This window comes from Hyperolius riggenbachi, chromosome 8 (assembly GCF_040937935.1).
Source record: "Hyperolius riggenbachi isolate aHypRig1 chromosome 8, aHypRig1.pri, whole genome shotgun sequence".
Classification (NCBI taxonomy): domain Eukaryota; kingdom Metazoa; phylum Chordata; class Amphibia; order Anura; family Hyperoliidae; genus Hyperolius; species Hyperolius riggenbachi.
This window is the reverse complement of record NC_090653.1, coordinates 67,598,773-67,617,267: the sequence shown is the minus strand read 5'-3', so window position 1 is coordinate 67,617,267 and position 18,495 is coordinate 67,598,773. Positions and strand designations below refer to the sequence as shown.

The window sequence follows — 18,495 nt, the reverse complement described above, 5'->3', positions numbered from 1 at the left end:
ACGTGCTGGGAGCTTGGGGCTGGAGGAAGCCCCCGGTAAGTAGCACTTATTTTCTTTAGGATTGCCTGATGACTCCTTTAAAGGGAACCTAGACTGTGAATGATATGAATTTTCCTTTTAAAATAATACCAGTTGCCTGACTCTCCTGCTGATCCCGTGTCTCTAATGCTTTGTCACAGCCCCTCAACAAGCATGTAGATCAGGTGCTCTGACTGAAGTCAGACTGGATTAGCTGCATGCTTGTTTCAGGTGTGTGATTCAGCCACTACTGCAGCCAAAAGAGATCAGCAGGACTGCCAGCAACTGGTATTGTTTAAAAGGAAACCACTATATCCCTCTCAATTTAGGTTCCCTTTAAAGGTGGCCATGAATGATCCTATCTTTTTCATCTTGACTGACTCCAGCTTGGACCCTGATACTCTGGTGTTTAAATACAACAAATGTGTGTCCTCCACCTTTGAGACCATTGCTCCTCTGCGCACCAAATATCTTACTCCACACCATCATGCACAGTGGTTTGATAACGCTATAAAAGAGCTGAAAAGACAAGGCCGAAAACTTGAGAGGCTGTGGCGCAAATCTCAGTCCCCAGAAGACAAACATGCCTTAATCTTCCACTTGAAGAGCTACCAAAAGGTAATCACGGGAAAAAAATCATCCTTTCTATCACAAGAGATTGCAAATGCAGTTAACAAACCAGCCCAACTGTTCCGCACAGTGGAAAAACTCTGCAACCCAGCATGTCAAAAACTTAATATCGAGTCTTCAAAGGACCTCTGTGACCAATTTGCCCATTTCTTCACAGACAAAGTCTCCGCTATAAGGTCCGCCATCCAACTTACAGCATCTGAGCCTAATATAGCGCCGAAGACCATTAGCAGAGACAACGTAACACCTTGGTCAAACTTCAAAGAAATTGATGAAGAAGTCACATCAAGCATCCTCCTTCACGTCCGCCTAACTACCTGTGACCTGGATCCTGGCCCAACACAGTTCATGTTGAACTGCCCCGACCTGTTCGTACCGGTATTCCTCAAAATTGTTAACTGTTCCTTACAATCAGGGATATTTCCTGCTTTACTGAAGGAAGCAATCATCAGGCCTCTCCTCAAAAAAACCTCCCTGGACCCAGATGCAATGACCAGCTACAGACCTGTCTCTAACCTCCCCTTTCTGGGCAAGCTAATTGAAAAAGCTGTATACCTCCAGCTAGAAGCCAGAATCCTACAAAATAACAGTTATGACCCATTCCAGTCTGGCTTCAGGAAACACCACAGCACTGAAACTGCCCTCATCCAAATATGCAACCACCTGCTCATGGCAAGAGACAGAGGAGAGTGCTCGATCCTCATACTGCTAGACCTTTCTGCAGCCTTTGACACAGTTGACCATGACATCTTGATAAACAGGCTACAGGAATACTGTGGCATTGATGGCATAGTACTTCAGTGGTTCCAATCCTTCTTGAGTGGCAGAACCCACAAAGTGTCTATGGGGCCCTTCCTGTCCACTCCTGTAACACTTAAGTATGGGGTGCCCCAGGGCTCAATCCTCTCTCCCCTGCTTTTCACGATTTACATGCTACCGTTGGGTAAACTAATCCAAAAACATGGTCTGACATACCACTGCTATGCAGACGACACCCAACTATATCTTTCCTTCAAGCCTGGTGTGACAGACCCAACTCTAACTATAAACGCCTGCTTACGTGAACTACAGCAATGGATGAATGACAACTGGCTGAAACTAAATGCAGACAAAACTGAAGTCCTTCTGATTGGAGGGCAGAGCATGATAACAAAACAACTTAACTTGCAGTCTTCACCACTGGGAATAGGAGGCACGGATCTACGCAGCTCTGATCATGTGCGTAGCCTGGGAGTTCTAATTGATGGGGATTTAAACTTCAGAACTCAAATCTCTGCTGTGGTGAAATCGTCCTATTTTCACCTGAAGAACATTGCAAAAATCAAGCACCTCATACCCCCAGAAGATCTGCCAACCTTAGTCCACGCCTTCATCACATCCCGACTGGACTACTGCAATGCTCTCTACACTGGCCTTCCAAAAAAGGTCTTGTACCGCCTACAGCTGATACAGAATACTGCTGCCAGACTGCTAACCAACCAACCCCGTCACTGCCACATAATGCCAGTCCTGCATTCCCTTCACTGGCTACCTATAGAATGGAGGGTCCTATTCAAGATCGGCCTACTGACATTTAAATCCCTGAATAATCTAGGCCCTGGATACATGAAAGATATGTTACAGCTGCGTAGCAATCCCCGCATTCTCAGATCCACAGGTTCTAATAATCTAGTCATACCCAGAGTCCACTTGGAAACTTTTGGTCCCAGAGCCTTCTGTCATGCTGCCCCTACGTTTTGGAACTCCTTACCTCAACAGATCAGGACAGCCCCATCCCTGGACGTGTTTAAATCCAGACTGAAAACCCACCTGTTCAGTCTGGCATTTGCAGAAATATAACTTTGTTGTGTGAATACTTCATCCTACTAATTACTGAATCTGAGAGAGCCTAAGCGCTTTGAGTCCTATGGGAGAAAAGCGCTATAGAAATGTTATTGTATTGTATCTTACCATTTCTATGTAATATAAGGGACTGCCTAAATTATCTGTTCAGTTCATTCACTCAATTTAGGCTGGAGAAACAAAGCGGAAAGGAAACGTCCGGGCACCTTCCGTCTGTAAATTTATTTTGCAATGTCCACAATCATAAGGGTTATATACCACAAGTGTATTCCATGGGTGGTCAAAATGGTGGCTGTGAGGTGGAGGTGGGGATGCCGGGCATCAGTAGGGGCTTGCGACGGCCGTTTCGCGTCCTGCTGGACGCTTGGTCACGCTGTGCTCCAGTTCACTCAATTTACCCTTATACTACACAGATTTGGTAAAATTGGATGAAAAAGATTGGATCATAATCACGGGGCTTCTACCTCTAGAACTAGGGCAGTGTACAGATGTAGAAAAATATGACTGTACATTTTGCTTTTATTACCAAAATATATTGCACTCAGGTTGATCAATTTGTGAGCAGGTAAAGGAGTCCAAAAACCCTGCTACAGTTTTCCTGCTGCAAATCTAACGGGAGGCCCTGCTTACTTAAAGTAAAGCAGAGGTGTCATACTCTGCTATTTTGTCTGGTTTATTTGGGCGTCACTGGATGGATGTGCGGTTCCTTTTCATTTTAAAAAGCTTGAACTGTTACTGGTACAAGAATACATAATGTCTACTATGGGGTCTTAAAGTATAATTTGAACTTGTGACTTCAACTTTTTATGAAGAGGAAGGGAGGGAACAGTTGGATTCACCTTTTAGTTAATTGCCAGCCATGATCATAAACTGGTTAACGTTTAAAAGGAACATGAGATGTGAGACCTATGGAAGCTGTCATATCTATTTCCTTTAAAACAGTACAAGTTGCCTGGCTGTCCTGCTGATCTTTCTGGTCAGTAGGGTCTGTATCACATACCTGAAACACAGGGCTGAGGAGTCTGTACAAAAATAATCCGACTCCTCAGTTTATGAAACCACTGACTCAAACTCCGACTCCAGGAATCCAAAATGGCTCTGACTCCTCGACTCCAACCCCAACTCAGACTCCACAGCCCTGCTGAAACCAGCGTGCAGCTAATCTTGTCAGATTTGTCATAGACCTCTGATCTGCATGCTTGTTAGACGGTCTGTGGCTTAAAGTACGTACACACGTCTGAACAACTTGTCATTCAAACCGGTCGTTTGAACGACAGTTTGGCGTGTGTACGAATGATCGTTTGACTGATCCGCTTGGCGGATCCGTGAACTGTCGTTCAAACGAGTTAGGTCCGTACATGTGTACAAACGACTTGTTGTATGAAAGTCTATTAGCGTGAAACTAATAGACTTTCAAACAAGTCGTTTGATCAGTCATTTGATCTGATCCATTGTTTTATCCAGTCCATTGACCAAACGGCATGTAAATTAGCTGTAATTAGCATTTCAAACATTTGTCATCGTTGTGTACAAGGAGTCTGAACGACTTTTTGTTTGAATGACAAGTCGTTCAAACATCCGGTTTAAACGACAATCGGGCATAAAATCACACGTGTGTATGCACCTTTAGAGGCAGAGAATCAGAAAAACAGCCAGGCAATGTGCATTCTTTAAAAGGAAATAAACAGCCTCCATATCCCTCTCACTTTGCGGTTTCTTTAAATAACCAATTTTTTTTAATTTACAAACTGTGAAAATTCACTCTGCCAGTGAAATTATTAGAAAAAGCAGAACGGCTGAGGCAGATTTCCAATCTCTCAATCATTATTGTTTAAGGGAACAGATTCTCTTTCATAAAACCTATATTGACAGTGACAGCTTTGGTGGTACAGCTTATATGAAATGATAGAAAAAGGGGCCTGCAGGATCGAGACAAGCACACAAGGTGTGGCAGTCAGCAAGGAGCACAGGGCAAGTCTTTACACAGAACACAGGGTGTGTTGACGGGGAGGGGGAGTGCCTGTGACTGCAGCCCGTTCACATTCCACACAGCTCACCTGCCCCTTCTCAAGGACAACGCTCTCCTGCCTGCGAAACTATGACCTGGAAGGTGCAAGAATGTCAGGAATTAGTTGATTTGCGTGTTCTGGCTGGGCAGGGCTCCCAGCAAGGTGACTGGGGGTTACAATGCAGTTCAATAAGGGAACAATGGAAATTTCTAATGAGCAGGTGAAAGAATTTGCCAGCGCAGTATGAGTAAATCTCAGTGCTGTAACAGGTGCTGCGTCCAAGAATGTCCTCACTCTCTCTCCATATTGATGCAATAGAGGTGTGTCCAGGGTCTCGTCCTCCTCTGCCTCACCCCGGGACTATTTCTGCGCTGCGTAGTGCCATCGTGTAATTATTCTGGCACTCGCCCCTCCCTGCCTCTTATTGCATCAATGTCAAACTTGCAAATGAATGCAACCAGTTATCCTTACCCAAATATCCGTCTGAAGTGTAGTAATAAGAAAAGAAAAAAATCTGTCACCGAGCAGTAGAAGGATACCATTTACTACTATGGGGAAATAGTGTTTTTTTTTTTTTCTATTTTTGGTCATTTAATTACAATATTTACAGGTGAAACTCAAAAAAATAAAAAAATATTCTGCAAAAGTCTATTTCAGTAATTCAACTTAAAAGGTGAAACTAATGTATGAAATAGTCTAATAACATGCAAGGCAAGATATTTAAGCCCTTGTTATAATTTTGATGATTATGGCTTACAGCTTATGAAAACCCCAACATTAAAATCTCAGACCATTAAAATATTGTGAAAATGTTCAATATTGTAGGCTCAAAGCAGTGTTCTCCCCAGAAATATTTTCCAGCCGGGTAGCATGAAATAGTAGCCGGGTGGGGCAATGTGAGAGAATGCAGGGCTGGTGCTTCTTTGCGCAACTTTGCTTACACCATAGGAGGAGGTGAGTTGATGACACCCGAGTGCTCACCAAAACTAGCCGGGTGGAGCACCCGGCTAAAAGAACCTGGGGAGAACACTGCAAAGTGTCAGACTTTAATCAGCTAATTAATCCAAAATACCTGCAAAGGGTTCCTATTTCATATATTACTTTTACCTTTTAAGTTGAATTACTGATATTGATGGACTTTTGCGCAATATATTCTAATTTTTTGAGTTTCAACTGATCAGTTAAAACCTTAAAACCACCTGCCTAATATTGTGCAAGGTTCCCCTTGGCAAAACAGCTCTGACCCATCCAGAAAAGCCCTGAAGGTGTCCTGTGGTATCTACCTGGCACCAAGGCGTTAGGCGTGGATCAGTTATGTCCCACAAAAGGCTACCATTACACTGATTTGAATGGATGATGGGTCTCATAGAAACATTCTGACAATTGAAGGCTCTCTCGATCAATGTCCGATTTTGTTTGAGAAAGGCCTTTCCTTACCAAATTGTGTGATACGATTCATGGCCAACTACTTCATAACTTTTTTTTTTTTATACCGCATCATGCAGTATAAAGTTTGCAACCTTGTAACCGATATTAGATCAGGTACCTACAAGAATGTGGTATAATTTTTAATGTTGCTGTGCTCTCCCTTCCGTTCACGAGCGCAGCTTTACTCTGTATTGTCTAGTATGGTCACGCCTGTGCAGTAGGACGAAGCTGCTCACGAATGATTGGCTTCAGCTTACTGCGCTGGAGTGGCTGCAGGCATGCATGCATTTTACGGCCACGCTTGCACAGGGAGGAGAGGCCATGGCTACGACAGCCTGACAATCTCATGTCCAATATGTTCACAGGGATCCTGTGCAGAAATGGTGGGGTCCAAGATGAATTGGGAATCCTATGGCCCACCCAGAGACTTCCCTCTATGTGGGTTAGTACAGTGATTCCCAACCTTTTCCGGCCCGGGGAACACTTTCTGACCATATTTTTCTCCGGGGAACGGCGGGGGGGCGCGCGGGTGTTTGCGCGACCTAGTGGACAGTGCCGTGTGTAGCAGGCTATGGGGGGGGGGCTGGGGTGCGGCTGCATAGCTAGCATAGTTGCCCCAGTATAGGGAGTTTAGTTGCCCCAGTATGGTTAGTATAGTTACCCCAGTATAGCTAGTATAGTGCCCCAGTATAGCTAGTATAGTCCCAGTATGGATAGGTAGTGCCCCAGTATAGGTAGGTAGTGCCCCAGTATAGCCAGTAAAGTGCCCAGTATAGCTAGTATAGTGCCCAGATAGCTAGTATGGTACTCAGTATAGCTAGTATAGTGCCCAGCATACCTAGCATAGTGCCCAGCATAGCTAGCATAGGTAGGTAGTGCCCAGTATAGCTAGTATAGTTGCCCCCAGTGTAGCTAGTTTAGTTGCCCCCAGTAAAGCTAGTTTAGTTGCCCCCAGTAAAGCTAGTTTAGTTGCCCCCAGTAAAGCTAGTTTAGTTGCCCCCAGTAAAGCTAGTTTAGTTGCCCCCAGTACAGCTAGTTTAGTTGCCCCCAGTATAGCTAGTACAGTTCCCCCCAGTATAGATGCCCAGGAGGGGGGGAAGCAGCGCTAGAAGGAGGGGCAGTGGAGGCAGCGGTGGGGAGGGGGGAAATATCCCCCCCCCTCCCTCACCTGGGACCCCTCCTTCTGCCTCTCTCCCCCTCCATTTAGCGGTGGCAAGTGCAGGGCGGCTCGGCGGCGGGGAGACATGCGCAGACTTACCACTTCTGCGTTCCAAGCGCCGGCAGCGTCATGTCGTCAGATCTCCGCCTTCAATGCCGCCCACTGCTCTTCCGCTAATCAGGAAGCACAGTGGGCGGCATTGAAGGCGGAGATCTGACGACATGACGCTGCCGGCGCTTGGAACGCAGAAGTGGTAAGTCTGCGCATGTCTCCCCGCCGCCGAGCCGCCCTGCACTTGCCACCGCTAAATGGAGGGGGAGAGAGGCAGAAGGAGGGGTCCCAGGTGAGGGAGGGGGGGGATATTTCCCCCCTCCCCACCGCTGCCTCCACTGCCCCTCCTTCTAGCGCTGCTTCCCCCCTCCAGCGTACTGGACGGCACACCTGGCACCATGCCGCGGCACACCAGTGTGCCGCGGCACAGCGGTTGGGAATCACTGGGTTAGTATATTAAACGGGTACATGGTATAACAATGTTAAGAAACCCTGTCTAGCATATCCTACAGTTAACCCACTGGACTGTGGAAGATTTTTGAGGCCATAGAAAACATCAGTCAAGACTACCTTCTCCCAATGCTCACTGGTCTGGTTCTGGCTGTCGTGCCCACTAAAAGTGCTTTGGACAGAACATGCTCTGACCATCACAGTTTGGCCTTTGTCAGTTGCTCAGATCCTTACGTTTGGCTCCCCCGTCCCCCCCTCTGCCTGTTTAGTGGAACTCTCAGAGGAATGCTATTTGTCTCATAAATGTGAATCCATAGGCCAGGAAGAATGTAGACTAAAGAAAGCCTGTCACGTCACAAGTTATAACCAAGCTACAGCTTCCTTGTGGTTCCTACTGGTACCTGCTATAATCCTGATTTCATTTAACTGAAGGAACTTTTGAATCCCCCAACCCAAACTGTGCCTGTTTGTTTGTTTTTTCTTTTCCTGGGACCCTGCTACTGGGTCAGGAAATGAATCCTCCATTCACTAAACAAAAGTAATTTTGGTTACCATACCATTTTAAAGCACTAGGTACTATTACCAGATGGGTAACAATTGGTGTTTTATGTATTTATACTTATTATACACAAGCTGTAGAAATTGAGCAGATAGTACAGTGTGTGAGTGAAGAGTAGCCGGCTGCTTCCAGTGTGTACATTGGGATGTGGCATTCAGGGGTTAAGCTGCATGCATTGTGTGTGCAGAGGATAGCTGTGAGCGATAATTGTGCGCCTATTTCAGGAGCAATGAGTCAGTCGGGTGAAGGGGGGCTCAGGAAATGACCCAGATCTGTTTTTCTTACTAAAGATTTCTGGGCTGGCATCTAATTCCAGCACTGAAGCCGGCGTTACATCCCCAGGCGCTAACCAGCAGGCATGTCTTGGGTGGCAGCGTGTCATGGGACTGTCACTCCATGTCATGCATCACTACCAAGACCTTTCTACCGATTCTCGCAGCTTTGCATGGGGTTGTAAATCATTCATTCTGTCCCATTGTAATCATTTACTCAGCCTCTGCTGGAATGTAGCCCCTGATTTGTGGTGTTTATTTTGCTGGGTGCACTGAAGCCACAGGAAGGTTGTGTCCACCAGTTTGTTGGACTTTGGCTTTTAGTGCATAGGTTAAGATGGCTAGTAGTCACAAGGAAAAGGTTTTGAATCAGGATGATACCATGTATTGGCTAACTTAGAAGAATAGGAGTAAACTTTCAGCCATATACTACTGTAGTCACAAGGTGATCTGGCCTAATCAGAGTACCCTTGGATGGCGATTTACTAAAGGAGATGTGAAGAACGTTAAACTTTTATCTCTGTGCACTTCAAACATCCTATTAGGTCCTGGGAAAATAAAACTGGGACTTCTGCACACATGAATGGGTATTCAGAGTGAATGTCCTTGTAGTTAAGCGTAAATTACCCCCTTTCCATAAATAGGGAAAGCTATTGAACAAACTGATTGCCGGGGTGACCAGTGTGCTAGATTAAGATGACCATACACTCTGCAACTTAGTGAGCGATCAAACATGTGATTTCAATATTATAATTTAATCCGATGAAAATCGATGCTGCCAAGTGCATGCCCTTTTTTACAATCCTTTTATTCCCAAATAATTGTCATGTATGCCAGCTGTATTGTAAGTATAAATCTATGTACACACAGTCCTTCATTGCTCAAAAATAATTACTTGTGATTGGGAAGCCGTCAGTCAACTGCTAGTAAATTACCTGGCTGTGACTTGCAGCAGGGCCTCTCTGCCTTCTCTCTCTGTAGGCATAGAGCCAAGCACGCATGTCTGTACAGGAATTGTTTGTAAACCGCCACCACCCAAAACCATATCAAAAAAATTGTTTTCTGTGACAGTTTATGTGCGCCTATGTAGCTTACAGAGGAAATTTAACCAAGCATTGAACATCACTCCAGTCAGTAGGCCGATACCCCCCTTTCCCTCAAATACCCTTTTCTCAAATAGATCGTATGGGTTCTCTGTGTGGCTGATATTGTAGTGAAACCCCTCCCACAGTGTGATGTCATAACCTTGGTCCTGACAGTTTAGTTTGGTGTCTCTTAACCTTGTTGCATTGTGGGAAATAACAGCTTTTTCCAACTGCAAAGCAAGCCGTATCTTCCTCTGTGCATAGAACTCTCAGTAACCTGTGAATTTATGGGAGGTAAAGAGATACCTCGGTAAGGGGAAGCCTCTGAACACTCCAGAGGCTTCTCATGTCCTCCAGACCAGGTTCATGGCCACGCTCCCATATTTGAAGGAGCATGGCCGCACTGCACAGGTGCACAATTGTATGCCTCTGCGCAATATCACAAAGCCACTTCTGCTCAGCATAAAAAGCCAAGGCCTGAGTGGCTCAGTGCGACCATCCTGCACTGTGCAGCCATGCTCCGGAATATACAGAAGGGTTGGGTTTTTTGTATGTAACATAGTGAAGGCCACAGTGTCTACGCTGGTCCTGAAATTAAAATGTTCCTAATATCTTGCTCCTTTTTTCCCATCTGTGTGGTAAAGTCATGTCTGAGCTGAGCCCTTTCAGCACAGTGAGGTGGTTTGCTCCTCCTCTATAATGATCGTTCTTTGGGACAGTGCCCACCCACAGAACCGCATCTTGCTGTTCAAGAGACGGGGGTATAGTCCAGAGTTATATTTCAAATTCATTTTTAATGTAATACCATGAGCCTATGTTTCAATGCCCAAACTATTGAGGTGGTTGCATTTAATTTGAGTTTTTGGATTAGTGCCCAGATGTCCACTGAATTGTTAACTAAAGTGAGTGCTGGTCACTGAGAGGAATTTTATTTTGCATTGGTTAGCCCCAAATTTAATATTCGCTCTTGTACTGATTATTGGTAAGGGGAACCTGTCAAGATGTATTTTTGTCGCAGCTGTGGACTCTATGCCGGAGTTTGACTACAGTCACTAATTCTGGGCCTAGCCTCTCACTCATCTGACCTGTTACTTGAACAGATATGTGAAAGGATTGAAGAATTGCTTCCCAGTTGTTTATCAGCCATTGGATTAATCTGCCTTCTGTTTCCACAGACTTTCACAGCTTGGTGCAACTCTCACCTGAGGAAAGCTGGCACTCAGATCGAAAACATTGATGAAGATTTCCGAGATGGGTTGAAGCTCATGTTATTACTGGAAGTCATTTCAGGTGAGCAATGGACATTCTTACTGTGAAGTAGTGGTTTCTGCTAACCGCTCACCCTGCGTAGTAGCTACACATTGCTTAGAAAAAGTCTCTATCTTTTTGCACACAAAAATTACGCAGTAAGCCAGGGCCCAAATGTATGGGACCTGGCCGAATATGTAGAGGAAAATATTTCACGTTTATGGAATAAACAGTCGCTATTAGAGTCTAGGGCTTGACTGAAGGCCCACTGAGTGGGCAGAACTTGTTCTTCCCCCTACCGCTGCTGGGACTTAGAGACTCTGAAGTGAGTTTAAAATCTTGTTTTTGCCTTTTATTTACGTTATGCAGTGTTCTCCCCAGACTCTTTTAGCTGGGTGCTCCACCTGGCTAGTTTTGATGAGCACCTGGCTGTCACTGGCTCACCTCCTCCTATGCTGTAAGCAGAGTTGCACGCAGAAGCACCCGCCCTGCCTTCTCTCATATTGCCCCACCCAGCTACTATTTCATTCCACCCGGCTGGAAAAAAATTCTGGGAAGAACACTAATTATGGAAAATGCTAAAACGCCGCATCCACTCGGCAGAACGAGGGTTTTATACCCCCAAATCCCAGAGCAAAAATCCACGACTTTCAAAGTCGTGGATTTTGCTGCACGGGGAGGCAGAGCTTTGTGCTGTAGCTCTGCCTCCAATACAGTCAATCCCCGCTGATCGCAGTCTCTCCACCGCCCCTCTCAGTGAAAGAAGACTCTGAGAGGCGGCGATCAGCGGGCATTGACGCGAGTAGAGGCAGAGCTACAGCCCAAAGCTCTGCCTCCATCAGGAAGCGCTCCCTGATTTTAGCCCCGGGGATTTGGGGGGTATAAAACCCTCATTCTGCCGCGGGGATGCAGCGTTTTAGTACTAGTCTTAATGCTTAACATAAAAGGTAAAAACAAGAACATCAGACCCTCTTTAAACAGCATTTTCTCACTTTCTTTTAGTAGTTAAAGCTATTCGTCTATAGGTGGCAGATTTGTTCATTGATTGAATTTGGGAATCAATTCCCCAAAATGTTAGATCCATTAAATTTCAATTTTGATATTCACCAAAAATCAAATAAGACGGGTAATCTGGGTCAGTCAAGGGCAGGAGCTTCAGTAGATCTACGGCTCATTGCAGGGCAGTGCTGTGATTTGATTTCCAGTGGATACCCTGCTGGAGCGAGGCAGCTGATTTTGGCGCAGTGCTGCGTGTCTCATCTGGGCGCCTGGAGTTTCTGCCATGTACCGCACAAATTAGTAAAAAAAAAATCGGCTGTTAGCAATAGCCGGTGTCCAAAATGGCCCGCTCTGAAAATAAACTCCTGCTGCAATATATTGAAAATCAATGTGCTCTGGGTTTTAGGAATTTATTCCGATCAGAGGAGAATCAAGCGGTTTGCTACATCGGGTGGCAATCTATAAATTTTGCCAGTTCATAAAGTCTGACAGACATTGGATTTACCGTTCCATCCCAGGGGAGCACTACAATGATTTTTTTTTTTTTACCCCGATTTACCAGAAAATGACGATCCTGCTATGTAATGTGGACTGCTTCTATGCGTTCCTGTCTGCAATAGCGCCCTGCGCAGGGCGCTTTTGTGAACAGGAACGTGAAGCAGCAGATGCGTGGCCAGGCCTGTTGCCGAAAACAAAAGTTGCTGGCAGCGGAGGACAGGAGGATTCGATCGAGACTGCGAGGGCGCAGGGGGCTGGTAGATGTCCCAGGTGAGTAAAACTGATTTTTTTTTTTTTTCAGGCTTAAGCATCCCTTTAAAGTGGCACCATGTCACATGAGACCTATATAGACAGCAATGTAGAAGTGAACCTGCTCTCTTCAGCTTAGATATTAACCTATTTAGAGTAAAGGCCAAATACCATTGAGCCTTCCCGTTCCTCAGTCCATCCTGTCCCCCGTCGTATACATATTTAGCAATCCTCTGGCAGCCTTCTGAAGCATTGGCATTCCAGATTTCTTCCAAAGATGAGCACATTTGTACTGCGCACACCCAAATCCTGGCCTGCGAATGCTCAGTATTGATGTGCTCGTCTTCGGAAGGACTTGGGTATGCGAGTACGTCTGAAGACTGCCCAAGGAGAACCGAAGACCTTACTGGTTTCAGAACGGAATCTGGCACTGGAGCGACAGGATGGGCCGGGAAGGCTCTATGGTATCCCGAATGGTTCTTTTTGAGTGCTTTAATAGAGGCTCACATAAAAATGTCAGATGGGATTAGGTGACTGTCTGATATCTGGCATTGCCCCTCCAGCCTACAGTGATGGAGGTTGGCTGCACTGAATTTTTCCCACCCCACAGAAAAGAGCTTCTGTGTTTGTACAGCTAGTGTATGAGCAATTGTAATGTGTGTTGCATGGTCAGCTGACATCAAATGTAGCAAGCTAATATTACTTGTATAAAGAATGCTTGCAGCCAGTATGGATTAAAGTTAATCAAGCACCATGGGGAAAACGTGTGTTTTTTGGGGGTTTTTTTTTTTATAAACTTCCCCCATAATGGAGGTTCATAAATGTGTTTTGTTGTGGGGGAGCGAAATTACTTGCCTATGGGATGCACCACCTTCTCTCCCCGACAGGCTGCAGTTTGTATCTTCCTGGCAGTGTTGTGCCCGCGTTCCACAATCCATGCCGGGAGATGTAGTCTGAATGCGAGTGCAGAGGTGTTCTCGAATCCATGCATTACATCTCCCAGAATGCATTGCAGCTGACCCACTGCTACATTACTGCCAGGAAGTTACAAGCTATGGTTGCTGCCTGTCAGGGCGAAAAGGTTGCACATCCCATATGGACAGTAGGGCCAGAGGAACAGCATCCTGTAGGTAAATGGTGCTCCTCACAACAGCACACTGTCATTTATAGGGAGGTTCATTATAAAAAAAAAAAAAACTGAGGTGCTCGTTTGCCTTTTAGTAGTTTGATAGGTTTATTGTGCAGTTAAATGTTAGACCTGCCTGACAGCATTTTTATTCATTAATTTCTTTTCTTTTCTTTTTTTTTTTCTTTTTTTTTAGGAGAAAGACTACCGAAACCGGAACGAGGGAAAATGAGGGTCCACAAAATCAATAATGTTAACAAAGCATTGGACTTCATTGCCAGTAAAGGGGTGAAGCTGGTCTCCATTGGGGCTGAAGGTAAACCTGTTGCTTGATTGTGTTTCTCTGTATAGTGCTCTGTGATCTGCTAGTTTTCCTATCTCCCCTCTAAGAACCGAATGGGCTGATCTATGGAGGGTTGATCAAGCCTGTATACATTTGAGTTATGGTAGGTACACACTGAGATTTTCTGGGAGATTTGCTGTCGGATCAATTATTTCAAACATGTCCGATCTGTTTTCCGATCGATTTCCAATAGAAGTGAACGGAAAATACTCGGAAATCAATTGTACAACAATTGGAAATCAGATCGGACATGTTGGAAATAATCTATCTGCCAGAAAATCTCAGTGTGCATCTAGCTTAACACACTTGTACAATCCCTCATCAACTCTGTATTTGCCTCTCATCAACCATCCCCATTGATCAGCTAATCTGTTCATTGATTGGGGTAAATTTATTACAATAATGATTGGTTAGGGTTACATTTCTGCCTCATGTGTAGTGCTTGCCATCTGCCTGAAGACTTGGATACTAAGGCACAGATCTGTGTACTGTAGCTGTACTGTAGTGGCGGAAGTTTCCCATTGACTGTGTTGGGAGAAGTTAGGAACGCATGTGCTTACGTATTCAGTATATTGAGTGCAGTTCTTTGGTTCCTTACCAAATTGTTTTTCAGAAATTGTCGATGGTAATGCCAAGATGACACTGGGTATGATCTGGACCATTATTCTGCGGTTTGCTATTCAGGACATCTCTGTGGAAGGTGAGAGTTTTGGCTTCAGTTCCTCTGACTGCTTCCCATGCCCGGCAGTTTCTGTCTCGTGATTAAGTTCCCCTTTTCTTCCCCACAGAAACCTCTGCAAAGGAAGGATTATTGCTGTGGTGTCAGAGAAAGACAGCGCCTTACAAGAATGTCAATGTACAGAACTTCCACATAAGGTAACAAGCCGCATTCAGCAAATGCTGCTTTTAACCTGTGCCTGTACAGCACGTTTGAGACTGTTCATATGTTCATATATTTGCCTGCCTGAGCAGGATACAGAACTGGCAGAGTTCAATGAAGGCATTTGCCCAGGAAGGTCACTTTTACCTCCATTTAGATTTACAGAAGAGTGGATCACAGAGCGTGGGCCTGAGTGGTATACAAGCAGACTTGGATTAGAACATGATCATTGGTGCCAGGAGAGTGGATGAGCATTGTAAAGGGAGAACTAATTCTATTTTCAGAGACAAATCTCAGCTGTGAAGTGTATGGATTGGAAAGGCGAGGTGGTCTCCGCTAGATAATTATAGTGGTCAGGTGGCTCAGATCAAAAAAATCAGATGTCCAGTTTACTGAACCATGATCGTCACAAACCTGTTTGATCCAAACGCAGTTTCTGAAACCTAATTGCACCTTTGTCTGTAAGGTATCACATGCTCCAACTGCATTACCAACATTTTTTTTGTTGGTAGAAGCACTGATCACTAAGTGGCCAATGCAAATTCAAAATGAATATAGAATATACAGGTACTTCTCAAAAATTTAGCATATTGTGATAAAGTTCATTATTTTCTGTAATGTACTGATAAACATTAGACTTTCATATTTTTTAGATTCATTACACACAACTGAAGTAATTCAAGCCTTTTATTGTTTTAATATTGATGATTTTGGCATACAGCTCATGAAAATCCAAAATTCCTATCTCAAAAAATTAGCATATTTCATCCGACCAATAAAAGAAAAGTGTTTTTAAAACAAAAAAAAGTCAGCCTTCAAATTATGTTCAGTTATGCACTCAATATGTGCTCGGGAATCCTTTTGCAGAAATGACTGCTTCAATGCGGCGTGGCATGTAGGCAATCAGCCTGTGGCACTGCTCAGGTGTTATGGAGGCCCAGGATGCTTCGATAGCGGCCTTAAGCTCATCCAGAGTGTTGGGTCTTGCGTCTCTCAACTTACTCTTCACAATATCCCACAGATTCTCTATGGTGTTCAGGTCAGGAGAGTTGGCAGGCCAATTGAACACAGTAATACCATGGTCAGTAAACCATTTACCAGTGGTTATGGCACTGTGAGCAGGTGCCAGGTCCTGTTGAAAAATGAAATCTTAATCTCCACAAAGCTTTTCAGCAGATGAAAGCATGAAGTGCTCAAGTGTTCCAAAATCTCCTGATAGCTAGCTGCATTGACACTGCCCTTGATAAAACACAGTGGACCAACACCAGCAGCTGACATGGCACCCCAGACCATCACTGACTGTGGGTACTTGACACTGGACTTCAGGCATTTTGGCATTTCCCTCTCCCCAGTCTTCCTCCAGACTTTGGCACCTTGATTTCCGAATGACATGCAAAAGGTGCTTTCATCCGAAAAAAGTACTTTGGACCACTGAGCAACAGTCCGGTGCTGCTTCTCTGTAGCCCAGGTCAGGCACTTCTGCCGCTGTTTCTGGTTCACAAATGGCTTGACCTGGGGAATGCGGCACCTGTAGCCCATTTCCTGCACACGCCTGTAGACGGTGGCTCTGGATGTTTCTACTTCAGACTCGGTCCACTGCTTCCGCAGGTCCCCCAAGGTCTGGAACCGGTCCTTCTCCACAATCTTTCTCAGGGTCCGGTCACCTCTTCTCGTTGTGCAGCGTTTTCTGCCACACTTTTTCCTTCCAACAGACTTCCTACTGAGGTGCCTTGATACAGCACTCTGGGGACAGCCTATTCGTTCAGAAATTTCTTTCTGTGTCTTACCCTCTTGCTTGAGGGTGTCAATGATGGCCTTCTGGACAGCAGTCTGGTCGGCAGTCTTACCCATGATTGCGGTTTTGAGTAATGAACCAGGCTGGGCATTTTTAAAAGCCTCAGGAATCTTTTGCAGGTGTTTAGAGTTAATTAGTTGATTCAGATGATTAGGTTAATAGCTTGTTTAGAGAACCTTTTCATGACATGCTAATTTTTTGAGATAGGAATTTTGGGTTTTCATGAGCTGTATGCCAAAATCATCAATATTAAAACAATAAAAGGCTTGAACTACTTCACTTGTGTGTAATGAATCTAAAATATATGAGAGTCTGTTTATCAGTACATTACAGAAAATAATGAACTTTATCACAATATGCTAATTTTTTGAGAAGGACCTGTACCAGTCTTTGCAAGGATTGACTAGCAACCCATGCCAGTCCAACTAATCTTGGTAATGGTGCTAGTTTAGGCATGCCTGCATTTGTGTGGCTGCGGGAAAAGCCAAAACCCAACAAAACACTAAATTGAACAATGTAAATTCTACTTGTTTTGTCATGTTCTCATATCTATCGCTGCTGCCCTGCACATTTAGTAAGTCAGAATTGTGCAGTGGGAACTTCTGAATGACATGAAAGATGTCACAGGCCGAGCACCCATTCATACAGTGCCATGGGAACTCAATTATGCTAACTTGCCAACAGTGGGAGCGAAATCTTAGCGGGCCTGCTGGCAGTGCTGAAAGTATGGGAGGAGCAAGCAGATATCTGAAGCTCCCACACAAGGACTTGCATAGATTTTTTTTTTTATTTGTCTTTTTTTACAGTTGCCATAGAGGAGGGTAGATGTATACGTTTACATTACAATATAAGTTCAATTATTCTGTAAGGGCCTTTTCAACTCGCTGTGATCCGATCCAAAAATCGGATCGCTAGCACTTCACAGACTGCAACACCACGATTAACATCTAAATCACTGTTTTTCCACTAGTGTGATTCGTTTTTTCCGCAGTCACCATCCTGCTGCACTTTAGCTGTGTTTGTGCATATAGTGTAGGGGCGGACTAGGGTCGCATAACAATAGCGTCGCTATGCGATTTTCCCTGCAATTCAGCAATTAGAGGGGTTTTTCTTCTACAGTCAGGAATAGAAAAACACCATATGGATTGCAGTGAAATCACAGTAATGGGAATGGAGGGAAAAACTATTGCATTTCCTAGTGGAAGAGGGCTCTTATTAGGGGGGGAGGCGTGACTTCTCTATACTTTGTGTTTCTAAACAAACTTTGCTTATGCAGTTTTGCAGTCAGCACTCACTTCGGCCGTTGCCAGTACAGTATAGCGGAAAGCAATATTGAAACTCTAGGATCAAATAAGATCACTAGGGGGATTGGTGATCAACTCAGAAAACTCTTCCCAGCAGAAATCTTTATCTCATGTGCAGTGCCGGCTGTGTAAGGTCAGCTGAACACAACCAATGTGAATTGGAGCATTTTGACCATAAGACCAGATTCAGGGTTGATTTGTCATCTGTACGATGCTGTTGATTGATCAGTTTTTCTCATTTGCAGCTGGAAAGATGGCCTGGCTTTCAATGCCTTGATCCACAGACATCGACCAGAGCTTATAGAATATGACAAACTCAGAAAGGTGAAAAAAAAAAAAAAAATTATACGTAATAAAGTACTTCATTAAGTACTTCATTTTTTGTGTGTGTGCGCGTTAGTAACCTTTATTTCCTGTTTTTCTCACAGGACGACCCTATAACTAACTTGAATAATGCCTTTGAAGTAGCCGAGAAGTACTTGGACATCCCCAAGATGTTAGATGCTGAAGGTGAGCCCCAAGTGGTTCCTGGATTTAGTTGATCGGTTTC

The 18,495-nt window shown here is 44.6% G+C and overlaps 1 protein-coding gene across 2 annotated transcripts in view; it reads left to right on the top strand.

The window, feature by feature from the left end:
- Nucleotides 1-18,495, top strand: part of ACTN4 (actinin alpha 4) — a 132,554-nt gene that overhangs the window by 82,142 nt on the left and 31,917 nt on the right. For both annotated transcript variants that reach the window (XM_068250593.1, XM_068250592.1), the window contains exons 2-7: nt 10,679-10,793; nt 13,820-13,939; nt 14,580-14,666; nt 14,755-14,842; nt 18,191-18,269; nt 18,374-18,455. In XM_068250593.1, the coding sequence (XP_068106694.1) occupies nt 10,679-10,793; nt 13,820-13,939; nt 14,580-14,666; nt 14,755-14,842; nt 18,191-18,269; nt 18,374-18,455 (571 nt within the window). The remainder of the gene's footprint in view (nt 1-10,678; nt 10,794-13,819; nt 13,940-14,579; nt 14,667-14,754; nt 14,843-18,190; nt 18,270-18,373; nt 18,456-18,495) is intronic.